Source organism: Rhagoletis pomonella, unplaced genomic scaffold, assembly GCF_013731165.1.
Source record: "Rhagoletis pomonella isolate Grant_MI unplaced genomic scaffold, Rhpom_1.0 Rhpom_scaffold_00003, whole genome shotgun sequence".
Lineage (NCBI taxonomy): Eukaryota > Metazoa > Arthropoda > Insecta > Diptera > Tephritidae > Rhagoletis > Rhagoletis pomonella.
The window spans coordinates 10,294,822-10,317,565 of record NW_023458557.1 but is presented as its reverse complement, the minus strand read 5'-3'; the positions used below and the strand labels follow the sequence as shown (position 1 = coordinate 10,317,565).

The window sequence follows — 22,744 nt, the reverse complement described above, 5'->3', positions numbered from 1 at the left end:
CGGTCCATGGTCAAAGTCAACTTCATCCCCCTTTATCTGAACATAATAGCGTGGCACATCTGCATTCAGCACACTTGCCCCAAATGAGGTTGCCACGTTAATCCCACCCCCTTGTGTCGCTCCACCTTACGCTCACGCGATTTCTGGACCGCATGCGCGGTAGCTTGGACGGATGCGTACACCATCGCTTCTGTTTGCTAAGATATATTTCCCCCATCGTGCCAAGCCTGTTTCTGGATACCACTCAAACCAGTGTTGAATCTAGCAAAGGGAACTCCAAAATCAGTATGAGCACGCCCAGGTTTCGTCAGTCGAGAACTTATCGCTTTTGTCGAAACAAAGCGACGTTGCCGTCGTGACCCTAGCCTGTCCGGAAATACAAAGGATAAGAGGAAGAAAACGATAGATTACTATGAAGTTATATGTAGGTTTTTGTAAAAGTATTTATTTTTAAATAAATTTAATCATTACAAGTTAACAAAACTAATTTTATTTAACGTTGCTAACAATTCGAGAAAAGTTTGAATAATAATGAAAATTTTCTGTTTGATTGACGAACCACAAAAATCACATAAATCTAAAATTTAAAAATTACAAAGTTAAAATGAACACAGTACAATAAAAGGTAATAACACAAATACAAACCCTACAATACTCCCCCTTCTAGAGAATTAATGTTATATAAATTAAAAGTAACTCGTTTCTTATTTGATGTTGTGTTATTCATTGCATTAGTGTTTGTTTCTGGTATTAGTTCTGTTTCAATGATTGCTGGTTTTAGTCTGTCTATCGGAATTGTTTTAACCTCATTATCTACTTCAAGTTTGAAATATTTTTTTTTTTTTTTTTTTAACAACCTTATAAGGTCCTTCGTATGGTTGTTGCAATGATCTTTTATTAATAACACGCATAAAAACAAATTTACAAGTCTCCAAATCCTTTGGTATATATACACCAGTATCAGAATTGCCGTAATTGCAGTATCGTAAATTGCCTAAAACTTCAATTGGGGAAAATTTTTCTTCAAATGGAACCACAAGTTCACCGGGTAGGCGTAAATTTTGCCCAAATACCATCTCAGATGATGTGGCTGAAATACTTTCTTTATACATCGATCGTAAACCAAGAAGTATTATCGGCAGCTCATCATACCAATTGCTGATTCCATTTCTAGCCATTATCATAGCTTTTAACTGCCTGTGAAACCGTTCTACCATACCATTCCCTTGAGGATGATATGCAGAAGTTGTAACGTGATGACTACCTTTTGTTAGTTCCGAAAATAATTTTGACATAAACTGAGTACCCTGATCTGTAGTGATTTTTAACGGTACCCCAAAACGTGAAAAATATTCTCTAAAAAATTTATTTGCAACCACTTCCGCTGAAATGTCCTTTAATGCGTATGCCTCGGGCCAACGCGTGAACCTGTCAACTATTGTAAAAATGTAACGATGTCCTTTCGATACAGGAAGAGGTCTAACAATATCTAAATAAATATGATCAAATCTACTTTTGGGAATCGGAATTTTAATTACTGGAGATTTAGTGTGACGATTAACCTTCGATTTTTGACAATTTATACATTCTTTTGACCAAATAATAATTTCTTTGTGCATTTTTGGCCAATAGTACTTTTTAATAATTAGACGACGTGTAGCTTTTGTACCAGGATGTGTAATGCCATGTAACATATTAAACACTGTCTTGCGTAAACAATTTGGAACAAATGGCCTAGGATTCTCACCTGTCATTTCACACCAAATATTAAAATTTAAAAGTGGAATTTGAATTAATTTAAGGTTATGTGATGTGTCTCCAGATTTTAATGTGTTTAGTTCCTCGTCCTGTTCTTGTTCATTTTGTAAAACTTTGAAATTCAGTTCTGTACCCTTAATTGCATCAACTTCGAACGCTCGGGATAATGTGTCAGCTATGATGTTCTCCTGTCCTTTAATATATCGTATGTCATTAGTAAATTGTGCAATGAATTCCATATGTCTAGTTTGTCTCGGACTACGTTCGGTTTTTGAACTCAAAGCATATATCAAAGGCTTGTGATCTGTAAAAACTGTAAATTATCGTCCTTCTAAAAGATAGCGAAAATGTTTAATGTTCAAATAAACAGCTAGCAACTCCCTGTCAAATGCACTGTACTTAACCTCGGATGGAGAAAGTTTCTTAGAAAAGAAAGCTAGTGGCTCCGATTTGTTATCAAACGTTTGATATATGACACCACCAATTGCCGTATTAGATGCATCCACATTTAAAGGGAGTTTGGCATCTTTGTTAAAATGATTTAACAATACCGTAGACGCAAACTTTTCTTTAATACATTCAAAGGCTTTATTTGTTGTGTCATCCCAAATTAAGGACTGGTCACGTTTCTTAGTTGTTCGATTGATTAAATCGTAGATAACTGCCGTAAACTCAGCTAATTTTGGTACATATCGATGGTAATAATTAACCATGCCTATAAATTTCTGCGCCTGTTTAATAGATTTAGGACGTTCAAAACTACGAATAGCTATCACTTTTTCATCAGAGGGTCTAATTCCTGCCCCAGAAATATTATGTCCTAAAAAGTCAACACTTGTAACACCGAAAGTACATTTACTTGGTTTGATATTTAACCCGTACTCTGTTAGGCGTTGGAAAAGTATACGGAGATCTTTGAAATGCTGTTCTTCATTTTCACTTGCAACCAATAGATCATCAATATATGTAAAAACAAAATCTAAACCACTAACTACTTCATTAATAAATATTTGAAAAGTTTGCGCTGAATTTCTTAGTCCGAAAGGCATTCGTATAAATTCAAACATACCGGAAGGTGTCGTTATTGCAGTTTTATAGGTATCCTCTTCTGCCAATGGAATTTGGTGGTAGGCCCTTACCAAATCTAATTTCGAAAATATATACTTATTTCTGAGATTCATGTTAAAATCTTGAATATGAGGTAAAGGATAACGGTCCGGTACAGTCACAACATTAAGTCTCCGAAAATCACCCCAAGGACGCCAATCATTCAGTTCTTTTTTAGGTACAAGATGCAGTGGTGATGCTACACAAGAATTTGAAGGTCTACAAATCCCTGTCCTCACTAAAAAATCGAATTCAGTTTTGGCTACTTTAAATTTAATCGGATCCAAGCGCCTTGGCTTAGAGAATGGCAGATTTCCTTCAGTAAAAAGTCTGTGAACCGTAGAATGTTTAACCGGTTTCGAATAATCTGGTTCAGCGATCAAAGAAGGAAACTCCTTCAACAATCTTGTATACTTGTTCTCTACTACGAAAATTTTTGGAAGCGAAATGTTACAAACATATGAAACTGTGTTAACCGAGAGACTTGTTACTGGATCAACTAAACGTTTGCATTTCATGTCAATTAAGAGACCGTTTTTGCAAAGAAAATCTGCACCAATAATAGGTTTCGCAATATCAGCTATGAGAAACGTAAATGGGAACTCGCGTCTTAAACATAAATTTATATTTACAATCTTTTTACCATACGTTGAAATCGTTGAACCATTGGCTGCAGTAAGTATTATATCTGAAGAACGTTTTGTATGAGGGAATTTTTTTACCGGAAGTATAGAAATATCTGCTCCACTATCAATCAAAAAATTTAGTTTGTTTATTTTATCAAAAATAAATATGCGACGTGTGGTAATATCTAAATTTCCATTGTTTGCCGCCACAACAACGGATGACTCTAGTTTAACGAATTTTTGTTTTTAGAAAAAGCACAAGGCTGTTGACATTTCTGAGCCTTATCACCAAATTTGTAATGGTATCTACATAACCAATTTTGACTATCACGAGATTTTGATCTACCTCTATATGGACTTCTAAAACAATTCCTATTGTATGATCTATATCTAGAATTTTGATTAATTTGTTGCTTAATAGAATTTAATTCAAAGGAAAGTTTATGAAAATTTTCGCACATAAGATTCGTCGTTTTAACTAAATTCTCAATAATTGTGTCTTGTGATTTAGAATTTTGAAAACTATTCATAGCTGATATTTCGGTTTTATTAATCACTTCCCAAATATTATCAGCTAGTTTCACCAATTCATTTATATCATTGGTACTTGAACTAGCTAATATCACACTAAGATTTTTTGGCAATTTTCTCAGCCAAAGTTTCTTTAAAATACCTTGACTAAAATTGGAACCTGCAAGCAACATGAGCGACCGATCGGCGATATAACCCCGTTTAGGTCGGCGAAGTATCTCAGAAGTTGTCCGTCCATAGGGCTACATTCACTACGTATTCTCCTACTCAGGGCTGGCATCGAGTCAAACCCAGGGCCAAAAACATACACCTGCTGTGTATGCCGAAGACGATTACACCACAACTCCACCTCAGTCAAGTGTAATGCCTGCGAGGGGTGGAGTCACCTCAGAGTCTGCTCGGGACTACGGACACACAGACAGTGGACCACGTCGTACGTGGCCCCCTGTTGCTCAAACAGAGCAGCCTCCACGGCTAACCACAGTCCGCCCGAGCAGCCCCACACACTCACACAGCAGCCTCACACAGTCACCACAACACAACAACATAACACCACAGACCGTACCACAGCCACTACAGACCACATAACACACACAACCGCACCACCACCCACACGCCGCCGCCAACAACTCCTGGTTCCCCCTACAATCTGCACGGTATGTCAGACCAGGATATTCCGTAATGTGACATCAGTCAAGTGCAACACCTGCCTTGGCTGGTGCCACTTTAGGGCATGCTCAGGTCTGCGTACCACGCGAGATTGGACGGGGAACTTCGAGGGCCCGTGTTGCGCTGCTCGGTCGCAGACCCCAATTACGACGCCCCCCACCACCACCACAGGGCGGCAATCACCACAGCAGCACACACAGCCAACGGCGGCAAGAACATACACTTCACTTACACCCCACATCACGACTCGTCTCCCGAACCACATGAAGCTCCTTCAATTTAACTGCAACGGGCTACAGAACAAGATTGAGGAGATAACCGTCTTCATGTGTCGGCATGGTATATTGATAGCTGCGGTCCAAGAGACGAAGTTGCACAGCAATTCAACTCTGTTGAATTGCGCCGGGTACAACGTGCACCGTCGAGATCGCGAGCGAGATAATGGTGGTGGCTTAGCATTCATCACGCACCACACCGTGCAGTATCGTCTTATCGAAGCAGACATCGACCGCAGGGATACCACCCTAGAATGTCAGGGCATCGCTATCCGGTCAGGCGATGTCGAGCTCGAAATATTTAACATATACATACCCCCTGTCACCTGCTGCCCGGCAGGATATCACCCTGATATAGGTGCGCTCCTCAGAGGTGAAAACCGTATGGTAGTAGGTAACTTTAATGCGCACCACGATCTTTGGCACTCAAGCCTGTCAAACGATCGTAGGGGAACAGACTTGGCTGAGCAGATAGACGATTCGACATTCTGCACAATGAACGACGACGCACCCACCAGGATTATGGGTAACTGCAGTAGCTCGCCAGACATCACAATAGTCAGCGCTGGTCTGATAAACAGCATAACGTGGCGACCTATGCTGACTCTAGCATCAGACCATCTACCCATAGTCATCTCGATAGATAAACCAACCGACTTTGGCTCCGCCAAACACCGGACCTAATCAACTTTTCTAAAGCTGATTGGAAAGGTTACGCGGAGTTTACCGAAAACACCTTCTCAGCGCTCCCCACACCAACCGACGTCCATCTCGGTGAACGTAAGTTCCGTAGGGCTATCACTGCTGCTGCAGCTCGCTTCATACCGGCAGGATGTATATCGGACCCACGTCCAAACTTCCCTGCCGAAGCGGCTGTTCTAGCCGATGAGCGTGATAGCCTTCGTCAGGCCGATCCCGGAGATCCCCGTATCAGGGATCTCAACGCGGAGATTCGGCAACTTGTAAACGTACATAAGCGGAAGAAGTGGGAGGAGCATCTGAAGACCTGTAATTTCACCTCTGGTGTGAGCAAGCTTTGGTCAACCGTGAGGTCATTGTCTAATCCGACGAAGCACGACGACAGAGTCGAAATTTGCTTCGGCGACCATGCCTCGTCGGACCCGGAGCGATGCGCGAGCTATTTTAGCCGGCAGTTCATACTGCATCCTCCGGTGGACAAAGCCAAGCGTCGAGTGACCAGAAGGCTGCACAAACTGCCAACAACTTGTGCCCCCCTTGCTTTCACTTGCGGTGAAGTTCAGGTGGCCATCGCGAAGGCGAAAGCCTCCAAAGCCATGGGTCCCGACGGAATATGCATGCTGATGCTGAAAAATTTGGGTCCTGCGGGGGTAGCGTACCTAACGGAGGTACTCAACTTGTCAATGGCCACTCTCATCATCCCAGACATCTGGAAGGTGGGGAGAGTGGTCCCACTGCTCAAACCGGGGAAACTTGCTAACAAAGGAGATTCGTATCGTCCGATAACACTCCTTTCCCCGGTAGCGAAGACACTCGAGGCCTTGCTACTCCCGTACTTCACAAACCACCTGACCCCAGCGAAGCATCAGCATGGTTTCCGTAAAGTGCACAGTTCAACAACAGCACTTAACGCCATAAGAACTCAGATAACTCGTGGCCTAAACCGTAACCGTCCCAGTGAGAGAACGATTCTAGTAGCGTTGGACTTGTCAAAGGCGTTTGACACCGTCTGCCATTCGACGCTACTAGAAGATATAGAGGCCTCCCCTCTCCCACAGAGGCTCAAACGATGGTCGGCAAATTATCTGAGTGGTCGACATTCGTCGGTAATGTTTAGAGACAAAACGAGTAAGCAGCGAAAAATAAAACAGGGGGTTCCTCAGGGTGGAGTCCTTTCCCCGCTACTGTTTAACTTTTACATTTCAAAGCTCCCTCAACCACCAGAGGGAGTCTCGATTGTCTCTTCTGCCGACGATTGCTCGATCATGGCGACTGGGAATGGAATTGATGACCTGTGTTCGAAAGTAAACGGGTATCTCTCCGAACTTTCTCGCTTCTTCACTGCAAAGTGTCTAGCCCTCTCCCCTACGAAATCCTACGCGACCCTGTTCACAACCTGGACGAAGGAGGTCAGGCTACCGCTGGGGATGCACGTCGATGACTCACCAATTCCGACGGTGAATAACCCCAAAATACTCGGAGTAACATTCGACAGCCTGCTCTTCTTCTCTGCGCACTCAACCGCTATTGTCAATAAAGTACAGAGCCGCAACAAGGTCCTCAAGTCGCTAGCCGGCAGTACTTGGGGCAAAGACAAAGAAACGTTGCTGGCAACATACAAGGCAATAGGCCGGCCGGTTCTGAACTACGCAGCGCCATTGTGGTCGCCAGGGACTAGTAGGACGCAGTGTACAGAACACCGCACTCAGGACAGCGACAGGATGCCTCTTGATGTCGCCTGAACACCACCTGCACGGCGAGGCGCAAATGCTCCCTGTGAAGGAGCATAATATAATGCTCTGCAAGCAGTTCCTGATCGGGAGCCACAGAAGTGGCCACCCAAGCAGACAGCTGCTTGCAGAGGAGCCCTCGCCTAGGCAAGTCAGGAGGCATCTATATGAACTGACGGACGAAGTCCAGAGGTTCATTAAGCAACCTCTGGACCCGACAGCTTACAGACAGGCCCTGAACGGCATTCACAGGCACTCAGTCTCGAGTTATGTAGACTCTAGACCTGTGAATGCCGTTCTAGGCATACCACCCCCGGACATAGATGAGACGGAGCTTCATCTGCCTCGGGAGACACGCACAACACTCGCTAAACTTCGCTCCGGCTACTGCAGCAGGTTGAACTCCTACTTGAGTAGGTTGAATGAGGATGTGCCGAATGAGTGTCCGGCATGCGGAGAGACCCCACATGACTCGAAACATCTCTTCGCATGCCCGGAAAACCCGACAATCCTAACGGCCTTGTCCCTGTGGACAAACCCCACAGAAGCTGCACGCTTCCTAGGGTTGCCGTTAGTGGAACTTGACGACAACGACTGAGATACCAACCGTCCTGGGCGCGGTTGTTGTAGCCGCTACAACAACAACAACAACCGATAAAATTCAGAGGGTTTACGATCACCCATCTCTGAATCTGACAAAATTTTATCTAAGTTCTTATTTTCGCTTAAAGAATGCCTTTCAATTAAGACTTTCTTTAATTCTGAAAACTTGTTGTTATGCGGAGGATTCTGAATGAAATCTAATATTGTAACTATTACTTCTTGCGGAAGCGCTGTGATTGTGTGTTCATATTTTGTAGTATCTTGTGTAATGTTTTTCATGTTAAATTGCATTTCTGTATGTACAAACCAAGCTTCTGGACAACTTGTCCAAAACTGTGGAAGCTTGACTGAGGTTGCATACACCTCATTATTATTTTCACTAGCATAAGGATTTGCCAACTCCTCTTGAAAAGAGTTGTTTTGCAAATCTATAAGCGAGTCATTTAAATTATTAGTCCGTGTAGATGTGTGTGTATCATGTGGGGGTGAACGAAACATTATGATAACTTCACACAAATAATCTCTAAAAGGAGTGTTTACAATTTTTACAAACTGTTAGTTATTTAATAATTGTAAAGTGTAAGATCTAACACAACTAATCTACATTTACGTCAACTTATCTATCGAAATGATTTGATTGATGGAGGTTTAAATACTGGATGCTTCTGTGGACCGATGGTGCTTTGAAAACCAATACTTCTATTATAACTTTCTGATGCTTACTGTGATGCTCTTCTTGTCGCTTGAAGATTGAACCTGGTGATGGTTGTTGCTGTAGATGTTGCAGCTGATGCTGATGCTGCTGTTATTGTTGTTGCTGCTGATGTTACAGCTTATGCTAATGCTGCTGTTTCGTAGTACTGGTTGAAGTTGGGACGCCTGTTAACCCAATAAAATGCTGGGACTGGCGATAATTTCCGCGGCTGGCACGCCAATGCAATTGAAAGCAATAAAGTCAAAACTTTTTCTGCCGGCTTTTTATCTTAACTTCGAGTGGTTCGATTTTGTTCAGCAATGATTCATCCAAATCATACCAGGTTCCCTTACTGTTGACTCATACTTCTGCTGCAGTCGACGAACCTACGCCGACTGGTGGGCGTGGAGTAGAAATTGCACCAACGCCTGCGCTACTTGCTCCAACTTCAGCAACGCTTGTGCCATTTGCAGTTGTGCCCGATTTGGTGCTTGCGCTGGTGGCTTGTAACTCTGCTTCCAGACAAGCTTCAATAACAACGGGATAGAGTGTCGAGAAATAAGGCGGTGAATAGAACTTTTTCGAGCCGTAGCAGTTCTGGACTTAGCTGGTTTTTTGTCGGTAGCTTCTTTAGTTGCTGTTTATGCAATTTTTTAACGTTTATGTTGCTCCTTGAGCAGCGAAGTAAAGTGCGGCAATTACGCGTTTTCGTGCTCGCCCTGTTAACTACCACTCATAAATGGTGTACCAGCGCGTCTGATTTGTGAATTGAGATATCAAAGTCCGCAGCGATCATTTAATGGTGGCACGTGTTGGTTCTCCTGGCAGGATCGCCAAATGTAGGTTTTTGTAAAAGTATTTATTTTTAAATAAATTTAATTATTACAAGTTAACAAAACTAATTTTATTTTACGTTGCTAACAATTCGAGAAAAGTTTGAATAATAATGAAAATTTTCTGTTTGATTGACGAGCCACAAAAATCACATAAATCTAAAATTTCAAAATTACAAAGTTGAATACAAATCCTACAATATACACAGGTGTGAGTACATAAATAAAAGTAAAAAAAGAAAAATACAGAAAGTAGATAAAAAATGTTATGTAAAAGAGTTTCGGGCAATTGCCGTTGGGCGCCATTGTTATGTCGCTGGCTATTGGGGTAAGGTTGGTTGGCATTCAGGCATGCTGGCATACCGAGCTAGCTCGTCGGTTGGGGGGGGGGGGGTCACCTCCAACCACCTTACTTGCAGCTGACATAAACAAAATTTGTCATCATGGCTGTTAGAGAAAATACACTGAAAAACCGGGAGAATAGAAATATAAAAGAGATAGAAGAGGCCCGTCCGAGTCAGGTGGAGTCAGCCCACCCCATCTACGATCTTGTAGCCTTGGACTTTGCCGTGACTCCTACAATTGGCAAAGTCCCCTAAACCTGACCTTAGTTCGTAAGTCTATTGACAAGTCATGTCCAAGTCAGTAACGTCAATCAGTGTCGACACCCATTTCCCCCCTGTTGCACCAGTGCAACACCCTCACCAATATAAAGAATCAGCAAGCCATAACTTCTCGTTCAATCCTGATCACATCCATATATTTCCTCCTAAGCATATGGGCAAATCTAAAAAACAGGTAACCTTGGTGTTATTTAGCTTTATTTTCACTGTTGGAAACTATATCAAGCTGGTTGCTTTTGGATATAATTCATTGACTTATACTTGAAGCCTCAAAAAAGATTTGGATCAATTTGCTGCATAACTTTTGAATCATAGGTGTTTAAATTTAAAAAAATAATGAAAACAAGTGAATTTTTTATGTAATTTTTAAGAGGGGCAAAATTAATTATGTCATAACTTTTGAACCACACCATATTCTCATTTGAAATTTAATGGGCATTTAGCACTTATGTGTATACTTCATATGTAGTAGGTAAGAAAAGTGTGCATTAAAAAATAACGAAATGGCAAGTAACTCAAAGTCTGTAACTCCACATTTCACCATTTTCAACATTTTCGGTTTATCGCGTATAGTTTTTGAAGCATTTAATTTTAAGAACTTTTTAAGTACGTATCGTATTCTACAAACAATTACGAATAATCTGACAACTTAGCAAGAGGTGTGCTTTCAGAATAAACCATGTTTTAAAGATAAAATATTCTGCGATCTCGAGCGTAATTTTTATTCAAAAAATATCTTATTTGAAGGCACATTTGGAAAATACGTCGAAACGATCTAAATATTTTTATAACTAATAGTCCTTATAACGTTGTATATACCTGTAAAATGCTTCAAAAAAATGTTCTCTAGAAGTGTGCGAAAACGCCGATTTAGTACTTTTAATTATTTTCCTTCTTATAGTCAGAATATTTCGAGCGTGGTATCAAATCAAATTTTTTTCGACAAAGGTTCTGATAGTTGCTCTTACTTAATTGGAGCCTTTTAAATTCAATCGCGTCCCCAGTTTTTCCCGATTGTCTCCAGTTTTGGAGATAGCGGTACTTGAAACTTTGCTTAAATTTTAACTATTTTATAAAAAAAACTCCCTCCGTTTTGAAGATATTTTACTACAATTTTGCACCCGCTTGTATTTTAACATTTCCTTCACCATCTCATAAAATCATCGAAATCGGTTTACTCTAAAATATAGCTCCCATACAACTGATTGACCAGAGACGTTGTTTTGCGTTATAACTCCTCCAATTAAGCATGTAAAAATTTAGTATAGGTTCACTTTAACATATAGCACGCATACAATTTATTATTCAGATATGAAATTAGAGTTATAGCGCAAAAACACATATCTGAGTAATCAGTTGTATTGGAGCTATACGTTAAAGTGCAACCATTTCGATAATTTTAAGGAATAATTAAGGTAATATTAAAAAACCGTTATGTGCAAAAGTTTAGTAAAATAACTTCAAAACTGATGGAGTAATTTATAAAATAGTTAAAATTTAATCAAATCTTCAAATACCGTTATCTCGAAAACCGGAGCCAATCTGGTAAAACGGGAGATGCCATTGAATTAAGAACGTTCCAATTAAGTGAGTTCAACTTTCAAATTCTTTGCTCAAATTTTACAACTTGAACAACGCAATTTGAACCCAGCTTATTCTTTTGTTTTCTATTTCATGTTTATTCCTCGTCTAACTTTTGAAGCACTTGATGAAAATGAATAACACTTATATTAATCGATTCATTAAGAGAGTACGAATAAAATTATATATAAAACATAGGTGTGCTCACAAATTTAAAAATAACAATTTTTTTTTGGAGAGTGTACCTATTTTTTAGATTTGCCCATATACTATACATAGTCTATTATTTATATATATATAAATGCAGCTACAACTAAACGTTATTCACAAATTCCATTCTTCTTTTTTCTTTTCTTAACTTACAAAATCCAAGTATTCACTTCTGCCTATCAATGTTTATAACTAAGCTAAACTTTATTCACAACTTTAATTACTAAGAACTAGGGTTTCCTTAACTTACAAAATCCAAGTATTCACTCCTACCTATCTATGGCTATGTATATATCTATTTATCTAACATATAGGACGCTTGGCGCGTTTGCAATGTCAAATGAGGTCCAGGTAAAAAAAAATTTCAAAGATCCAAAACGAACCGAAAATTTAAAAGAAAGATACATAAGTATGTAAATATACACCTAAGTATATATATGTATACTATTACTTTACACACTATATTTACTACGCCCAGCTTGTAAGTAATGTTTCAAAATACCTCTTGTTCTCTATCTATTCATACATACATGTGCATATAGGCATAGGTATGTATGTATGTATGAATGAGTGTACATTTGTAAGCATACCTTATGTATTAGCACTTACCGATCTCGCATGTGATGTAGGCGCCTGCATACAGGAGATGGGAGAGGCTGGAATAAGAAATATTATGGAATAACAAAAAAAACTTCCAATACCTAGCAAGAGTATAGGCGGTACACTAGAGTGGGACCATTCATAGGTGGGTAAATGTCGTGATTGCGCTGTGACATTCATTCACTCCGGGACGGTCGCCAGCACTCTTGACTACGCCATTTAACCACCTCCGAACCTCTTTTAATAAAAAAAATAAAATCAAACGTAAAAAAATTAGTTAAATTAAAATAGCGGACTACTGCATTTCATTTTTTCTTTCACGAATTCGCCAAAAACGGATCTATAATATAAAGGCAAATGGGATTTAAAACAAAAACAAGGTATACACCTAAAAATCAAATTATTATTTATGGATTGTGGCAAGTACGAAATATATATAAATATATATGTGTACGTATTAGGGGTGATGGTTCCGATCAAGGACTAAAAGTAATTCGATTATTTACGCGGCATGAAAACATGCATAATTACTTAAAACCAAAAGAATAAATAAAAAAAATAAAAACAGCTAGCTACAAACATGCGCGAAATTTGATTTGAGGTTATGTCAGTATAATGGCAAATTAGGTGGAACCATATGGGACTTAAGAAAGGAATACGCAAGTGTGGTGAAAGAAAAATCAATAAAACGAAAACTGAATGTGGTGTATTGTGATAAGAGTGGCCGCCAACAGCGATTGACGGAGTGCTGTGACATGAGCGCCTGGAAGCTCTCCTTCTGATGCTCCTCGCGCGGAGTCCGGCGCTCTGGAATGTATGTATGTATGTTTTCTTGAAGTGTTTCAAGTTTCTCTAGGCTCTTGGTGTTGATCTCGATGTTTCTTACTTTGCGTATTCCCGGTCGTTGACCTCAACTATGTATTTCTCGTCGTTCCGCGATTTTTGTCTTACATGTACATATATAAGTGGTTGTATATAACTTGTATACGTGGCTATATACTAGACGCTTTGGTGTTAAAAAGGCTCAACTCCAGAATTCAGGCTTTTGAGTCCTCTTGGTACTCCTGCCGCTTGATAGCCTTCTGGTAGCGGGATCTGCAGCGGGAATTAATGGTCCCGGTTAAACGGGGCACAACTTGCTTTATTCCTTTTTGCGGAACTTTCCCTTGCACTTCTTTTCACTTAAAAGACACTTTCCCATTTGAATCTTCCTGTTAGCCGACCAAGCGATCGTGCCCCGGTGCATTTGCGTGTGGAACATTTCTCAAACTTTCACTCAAATCCACGCACACAAACTCATAATTCAAATCTACTTCTTAGCATATGCACCTACACACACGCACACGTACGCACAGAGTCATTCCTGGCAGTGCGCCTTCTCACACATGTTGCGCAACATGTTGGGTACATCGTTGAGGTACAAATGGGCATTTGTGTTGGGGGAATTTGAGTGGGGGTAATTTGAGTGGGGATATTTGTTGCAGCAGTTACTTGCCACCTACTACATAGGCTGTCGGTACAGGTTTACTGTTTTCTCTATCACCTTATTTGAAGGTCTTTATTCCCTCGGATGCCTTGAAGCCGCCATCTTTTAATCTACGTTTCTCTTTAAGTTATGAACGTCAAGAGAATGCAAAATAACTTGGGTATGAGTTCTACAGACAACTCTTTCAATATGATACGCATACTATGTAAACAAAAAACTGGTTTAAATATAAGCCACATTAATACCCAAAGCTTAATGAGTAAAATTAATGAGTTCAAATATATCTTTGAGGGCTCACTAGTTGATGTAGTATGCGTATCTGAAACTTGGTTTCAGTCGTACCACACCAACAATTTAATAAACCTGAAGGGATACAATGTAGTTTGTGCGGATAGGATAAATCACGCCGGCGGTGTGGCAGTATATGTAAGAGAAGGCATTAACTTCAGATTTATTAAAAGGTCACCACCAGATAGTCTAGTTGAATATTTGTTCGTTGAAATACTAAATAACTGAAACAAGTTGTTGCTGGGCTATATATATAAACCCAATCGCTATGTTGACACCTCTAGCCTCATTGAGGTGCTACAGTCTTTAACCCTACCCTTCAAGAATATAATCTTGGCAGGCGATTTTAACTGTAATATGCTTGTTGACAACTACTTTTGGACGAAATGCAATCTCTGGGTCTTAATTTGGTAAACTCCACTCTGCCAACACACTCTACCAAAACTAACCAAACTCTCTTAGATCTATTTTTCGTAAGCGAACAATCTAAAACTTTAATATACAATCAACTATCAGTTCCTGTCTTCTCTAAGCATGATTTGATATTCATTTCTTATGACTTTCAAGTAACTACCTATACTCAACAGTTAGTCTATAAAGATTTTAAGCGTATTGACCGTAATCTACTTAATATGAAATTAAATAACATAAATTTGGAAAGCATCTATTACATGGAGGACGTTAGAACTCAGCTCGACTTCATAGAAAACAATATTTATTCTTTATGTCAAGAATTTGTACCAACCAAAAACAAGACTATCCGTACCGATTGTCCTTGGTTCAATAGTGAGATAAAAATGTTAATTAACAAACGCGATATTTTGTACAGGAGGTTGAAAAAATTCAGACTACCTGAGCTCTTCAACCAGTTTTGAAAAATCAGAAATAAAGTGGTAAAAAAATCGGGAACAGCAAACGGCTTTTTTATGAGAAAAAATTTTCAAGTATTGTAGGAAGTAAAGGCACATGGCGTGAAATAAAGAATATGGGTGTAGTAAAAGCTGATTCGCATGCAGTGGTTATAGAAGACGTGAATAAGCTAAACGCAGAATTTGCTAAAAATTGTTCCGCCAGTACTGGGACTCTCCTTGACAGTAATAGTATCCATAATCCAGATAATTCCTTCTCGTTTAATTGTGTTAGCCAACTAGATGTGTTAGAATCCTTTTTGGCGATAAAATCGAAGGCGGTGGGTTTGGATGAAATGCACTTTGTTTTTGTGAAAACTTTGTTACCGAAATTTCTTCCTTTCTTTACTCACGTTTTCAACAATATTTTAACTAAATCAATCTACCCTGATAGTTGGAAGAGAGCAAAAATCATTCCAATACTAAAATCTAACGGAGAATTTAGGCCAATTTCCATACTTTCCTTTATTTCAAAAGCATTTGAATCAATACTAAATAAGCAAATGCATTATTACTTGATAAGTAATAATCTCCTCACGGATAGGCAATCTGGCTTTCGACAACAACGTGGATGCATAACTGCGCTGACTGAGATTATCGAAGACATAAGAGGCGATATTGATGCGGGGAAAATCGAGTTTCTCGTGCTTTTGGATCATTCAAAGGCCTTTGATACTGTCAACCATTCCATTTTGCACAGGAAACTTCGTGACAACTTCCAATTCTCCCCCTCTGCAGCAAATTTAATTTTGTCTTATTTAACTGGCCGTAGTCAAGCAGTATATGCAATAGAATTCTGTCGAATTCCCTACAGACTAATTGTGGTGTACCCCAGGGATCTATTCTAGGACCCTTACTATTCTCGTTGTATATAAACGAATTGCCATCTGTGGTAAGCGAGTGTAATATCCACATGTATGCTGATGACGTCCAAATTTATGCAAGCTGTGATGTATCAAGTATTAGTGGCTGTGTCTCAAAGCTAAATAAAAATCTAGGCGCCATTAATTCATGGGCTGTTAGAAACTGTTTGTCATTGAATCCAAATAAATCAAAATGTTTAGTAATTAGCAAAAAAATTGTGATTAATCCACATTTCCTAAAGTATTTGTAAATAATGTTGCCATTGAATATGTTTTGCATGCCAAAAACCTTGGTGTAACTTTTAACACGAGCTTGACTTGGACGAACCACATAAGCCTAGCAGTCGGTAAAGTTTTCGGCATGCTACGAACCCTATGGGTAACCCAAAGTTTTACGCCTCTTAAAATAAGAATGCTCTTAGCTAAAGCTTATTTAGTTCCAACTCTCTTATACGGGTGTGAAATTTTTACAAACTGTGACTCTGCCAGCAAGAGAAAACTTAATATGCTTTACAATAATATATCCAGATATATATTTGGGTTAGGTCGCATGGATAGTGTGTCCCAATCGGTGTCACGTTGGATGATTTCCTGAACATCAGAAACTTGTTACTTCTTCACAAAATAATTGTGACACAAAGTCCAGACAATTTATTCAACAAATTAAAATTTCTCCGCTCAAGTCGTGGAAGAAAGCTTCTGCATCCAGTATGCTCTAGTTTAGTGTCCGAAAGACAGTTTTTCGTTTATGCTACACGTCAGTGGAACTCCCTACCTCAGTCATTACAACACATAAGTAGTGCGGCGGCATTCAACCAGGCATTAATGTTACATTACGGCAATAAGTGCCTAAACTAAACCGTAGTTTCAGTCGTACATTTTTCACCGTACAATCTCTACACAAATATTATGCGTAATATTGCAGTAATTAAGGTAATTAATTTCTGTTTATTGTCGTAATTATTATTACTTGTATTTCTTTTGTTTTTCTATTTTTATTTTATTTTTTCTTTTCTACTCATCATTTAAACGTATGATTCATAATATGTAATTGTAAACCTAATGCTACTCATAAGTTTTATAACTTTTGTATTAGGATCACCATATAAAATAAATCAAATCAAATAAATCAAATCAAATCGTTCCTTAACCAAAAGTTTCACATCATCTACATAGGCGATCACCCGACAGCCCACTTTTTCCAGTTTCTCTAGAAGGTCGTTTACAACCGCAATCCAGAGTACGGGAGAGAGAACACCAGCTTGTGGCGTGCTGCTAATGACTCTGCACTGAGTGCGGGCACTATCCCACTCCGCGGCGACTATTCTGTCACGAAGTAAGTTGTAGATAAGCCTTATTCGGTTGGTTTCAACCTCCACTTAACTATTGCCTCTGGAGTGGTAGGGCTTGTTCGAGTTGTAATCACAACCGTAGTGTTGCGCGAATTATTAAAGTATCGCGTTCTGTGTGAACTTCTAGCAATGTATTATCAGTTGGGCAGTTGCAACAATGTTGACATTTTTTATCAGTACGGCAGTAATGCCGCTTTTATTACGTGCTTCGAACAGGCCCGTATTAATGAAGGCCCCCTCTTATGCGTGAAGGGTTCCTCTGACCATTTTACCAATGTGTGCAGAGCGGTATTCACCGAACTTTTCTTGCAAAAAGCTCGTGAAAGCCAGTCACGAGGAATCGCGTTTCTTATGTGTAGGTCTGTTAGTCTCTCTAGCATTTTTATCCAAACGAAGAGAGACTGATTGGCCTACAATACCTAGGGGAAACATGTGCGGCCTTCGGGATGAACGCAACACTGACTACCTTCCAAGCCTTGGGGATGTACCCGGTTCTCACACAGTTCGCATAAATAGGATCCAACTAATTGCACGACACCTTCAGAGGCCTTTGCAGCTGCACAGGTATGATGCCATCGGTCCCGACGACTTTAATGGTTTGAACGAATTTAACGTCCAGGTCACGTGACGATCGTCCAGAAGAACTTCTCCGATCTGGGACCTGGGGGGGGGAGGGGGATTCTGAAACCAGTTAGCGACAATTTTCGAATCGCTGTCGCACTTTTTGACGCAAAAGCATTTATTTCATGCGTCAAAATGTGCGACAGCTATCCGAAAATTGTCGCTAATTGGTTACAAAATCTCCCTCCTGGAGTACAAAATACTGCAAAGAAGTACATTTGACTGTACTTCGAAAGAAGTACGGTTGGTCATATTCAGGGCTATCATAGAATCCATCGTAGCTTAGATTTTCGTGAAATCTACGAAAGTGCTATCACATAATCCGACTATCTACGAACGTAAATTCGAGATTCGTAGAGCGCCTTCATTGAATCCGTTCGTAATGAAGAAGCTGCATTATTTTTAATATTAAATATTTATTATACTCAAAATTTGTTATATGTAGTTTGATATAATTCCATATATTTGTGTAAACGTAGACGTAAAATACCAATGCTATACATACATACATATGTACATACACGCATTCATCTGCTAGACGCTATTTAATGAATTAATATTTTGCATGAATCGAGGAAATAATAGTTTAGCAACAATTTATTAGGAAACAAACCTAATTACTTTAATATCATACAAATTTATTTAAAAAAAAATTTTTTCTATTTAAAATAATAAAATCTAAGCTAAAAATAAACTAAAAAAAATATTTATTAAAAAAATAAACAAAAAATTAAATAAAAAAAGAAAAAAATCTTCACTGCCCCACTGACTCGAACTCGGCTCTCTCAATTGGCAGTCTAGTGCTTTGCACACTCGGCCATTGCGCCTGATTGGCCAGCGTGAGCAAAATGACATACATAAATGTCTGTTGTTTCCTTTGCACTAACTGATTTCGAATCAGCACTCGAAGCTGGCAACAATATTTTCGAGTTCACTCGGATTCAGTGATAGCAATTTTTTCGTATTCGTAGCAGGCATTCGGATTCGTAGATATTCTACGATGGATTCCGTGATAGCCCTGATTATATATACTTCATAATATATGCGTGTATGGAAATGAGCGATAAAAGATCGACGAAGGAATTTTATTTTCCGCTACGACTTTTCACGTCATTTACTAAGTAGGCTTTATAAAAACTATAAACTGCGAATTTGTTGCCACTTTTTTGGTTTTTCACAATTTACTCGAAATTTTGAGAGTTAAGAAGTCAAACGGACCTCAGATTCGGATTCAGAGGGTCGAAATACATGTCGGTAGGTGGGTTTGATTAAAGGTACACACCACTTTTTTGTGTGTGCTATATGTATATGGGCATTCCCATGGTGGCGCACGTGACAGTCGTACGATTTCAATGTGATACAAAAAAGGAATACCATTTGTTTTCTTTAACTTTTTTGGGCCATTGTATAGCACATGATTATCTCTATATTTAACCGAAAAATGAAATCAATCGAACTGCTTGGTCCTGAAATATAAACATTTAAAGAGAGGGTCGTTACGTGACAAAAAATGGAAGTTGATTTTTTCTTTTCTTACAAAATCGCAAAACTCTGCGAATTGTGGATTGCTATTTTCATGAAACTTGTTTTAATATGATTTGGAGCAATTCTAGTTGTTTTTAGAGTTTTTTGAATTAATGCAAATGGTTTCAATTCTCTTTTACAACCCCAAGTGTGAGACGTGACGTGACGTAGCGTCACGTGACATAAATTTCCATCGTTATATTTTTGTTAATATTGCTTGTAAATGAATTTTTAACGCAAATAAAACATGTATTTTATGTAGAATATACTTTATATTTTGACTTCAGCGCAAATTCAGGGTCAATTTATTGGAAATCTATGATTTATTATGTTTCAACCACATACGCCAAATTCGAACCAAATCGGACCATAAATACGGTTTTTCGAAATATCTCGACCTTGGCACCACCTAGGAAGACCATTTTATGCAAACATGATTCTACTTACATAGCCAGTATATATTTTAAAAAGCAGACAAATCGGCCCGTAAATACGTTAGATATAAAACTTTTATTTTTTTGTCGTGGTGGACCTTCCGCTGGAAACACCCATATAATAGCTATTATTCTGCTCTTTTTGTTTACTGGATATAAAAAGTATAGTATAATAAGTATAAAAACCAGAAAAAGTAAATGTATTTGATGCTCCCAAACGCCGTTTTCTTGATTAAAAGAAATGGGAGGAAAGAAGCCATTTTGGTAAGTTTTTGAACCCGCTCTTGGTAGGAAAGAGAGTTTTTCAGTCGCAACCCTGCTTGTGATGGAAAAGAAACATAATAAACTAGGAGGTACTAAACCGAAATATCGAACAAAGGTTGGAAGCGAATGAATGAATAAGATATGAAACAAGCGAAATACCTACAAGAAATTTAACTAATGAACCAACAAAACCTATTCAAATATCTTGCTTAAGCAAAAATAACACATAAACTTATATCCAGAAAATCCAAAAATTCATAAAACCGGTAAGTATAAGAAAAACTAAACAAATGCAAAAAAAAAACTATAGCCTTTTGAGTGCTCCACTGTTGGTCGCGGTGGTTTGTTGGTCGCTCTTGATGACGTTGGGGGCGATCGCGCCGCAACTGACCGCGCGAATGTATGTACATATGCACTCCTGTTTCGCCCAGAACTACGCTCTCACCAATTCAGCTCGCTCCCACGCTGGAATATTATCCGCTCCAAATTAGATGTAAGACTTTTTTGTGCAGCGGGCGTTGACCCGCTCTCCGTTCGATGTTTTGGTCCAACTGATTTGCCCTTTATTTTTGTTGTCCTTTGCTTTGCTTATCTCAGGCATTATAAAATTGTAGCTCGTTGTGCACATATTCCGGTGTGCCACTTCCGTTCAAGGTACGCGTTGCATGTACTTACGCATACAGATGAATGCAAATATCAATATCTTCATGCACATACTTAGGGTTGGTGTAGGTAATGGTGGTTACGTCAATGGTAGTGAGCGTCAAGAGCTGCTGCCGGAAATGTGGCAGATTCCCCAGTCCTTGCGTCTTTGACAGAAAAATAGGTGTCGTTTGGGATGAAGTACTTTTTCCCTTGAGGTCCTTTCGTACCTGGGTACTGGCGAACTAATAAAAATGTAACGTAGCTTTGCCTGCGCTACAATAACATATTCAACATCACCCTAGCATGCGCCTTACAACTGCACTTAGGTACAACTATATAAACATACATACCTACCCCTATGTACATACATATGTACGTATACACGAAGCTGGCAAGACAAGCGCGTACAAATTTCGAAAACACCAACTTAGACAACCATGCATACTACCTTATGGAAGAAATTCGTTACGCAAAACACAAAGTGTGGAATAAGCCTACTCACTTCTCAAACAGCTCATACAAAGCCGGAGCTAAAGCTGCCAACATGAACTCAACCAGCATCAGTTGTCCGTAGGTCACCAATCTGGACCGCCAACACCGCTGCCGCCCTAAGGCCGAGATCGCTACCGAGGGCCGCCCGCCATCATCACGGAGGACTGCGAACGCTAACTATCGTCATCCAGGGCCGCCGCAATAATCATCCACACCGCTAGGGCCCGTACCGCTGCTTTTATCACAGGGGCCGCTACTACGGCTGCCGCCCCAAGGCCGACACCTCTACCGAGGACCGCCCGCGAGCAACACAAGGAACCGCGATTCGTACTCACTGCCGTCCAGGGCCGCAGCAATAATCATCACCACCGCTAGGGCCCGTACCGCTGCTCATCACCGGGGCCGCTACTACTACTGCCGCCCAAGGCAGAAGCTGCAACCGTGGGCCGCCCACCATCATCACCGAGGACTACGAAAGCTAACCATCGCCAACCAGGGCCGCTGTCACCACAGCGGAGGGATGTTGTCACACAAAGCGGAGGGACCTACAGTTTTACGCCGACTCCGAACGGCGATTTGATTTTTATGAGAAGCTGTTTTTCATGGCAGAAATGCACTCGGAGGTTTGCCATTGCCTGCCGAGGGACGACCGCTGTTAAGAAAAAACCTTTTTTCTATATATTTTTTTCGATGTTGCTTTGACCAGGGCTTGAACCCAGGCGCAGCGGAATTGAAGCGCGCACTGCGCAGCGGCCGACAATATGACAATGAATATATGTATGTATACATACATAATTCCGCTGCGCCTGGGTTCAAGCCCTGGTCAAAGCAACATCGAAAAAAATATATAGAAAAAAGGTTTTTTCTTAACAGCGGTCGTCCCTCGGCAGGCAATGGCAAACCTCCGAGTGTATTTCTGCCATGAAAAACAGCTTCTCATAAAAATCAAATCGCCGTTCGGAGTCGGTGTAAAACTGTAGATCCCTCCGCTTTGTGCTGGATGATATCACAGCTCTGATCCAATACTTGTCGTGTAAAACCCTGGAAAAAGGTCAAACAGCAAAATCACTTTTTGAAGTGAGAGTAAAAAGTGAGTAACAGCAAAACGTATGGAACAAAAAAAGCATCGGGTAAAATCTTGCAAAACTTCAATCTCTACACAACTCTTCAAAAATCGCTCTCATTGACATGAACCACAGATTATATTCCGAAAAGAAAAACTAAATTTAGGAATATATACAAATAGAAATGCTTAAACCATAAGATCAAAAACAGTAATTGATGCGGTGTTTTCAAGATATTTTAACGCCCTTGAGTCACAAGTATAC

At 39.8% G+C, this 22,744-nt stretch overlaps 1 protein-coding gene across 1 annotated transcript in view; it reads right to left on the bottom strand.

Annotated features, from left to right (window-relative positions):
* Positions 1-12,583, bottom strand: part of LOC118735026 — a 158,203-nt gene extending 145,620 nt beyond the window's left edge. Inside the window, exon 1 of the mRNA XM_036464620.1 lies at positions 12,549-12,583. Within this exon, the coding sequence (XP_036320513.1) occupies positions 12,549-12,559 (11 nt within the window). The 5' untranslated portion in view covers positions 12,560-12,583. The remainder of the gene's footprint in view (positions 1-12,548) is intronic.
* Positions 12,584-22,744: the final 10,161 nt, after the last annotated feature.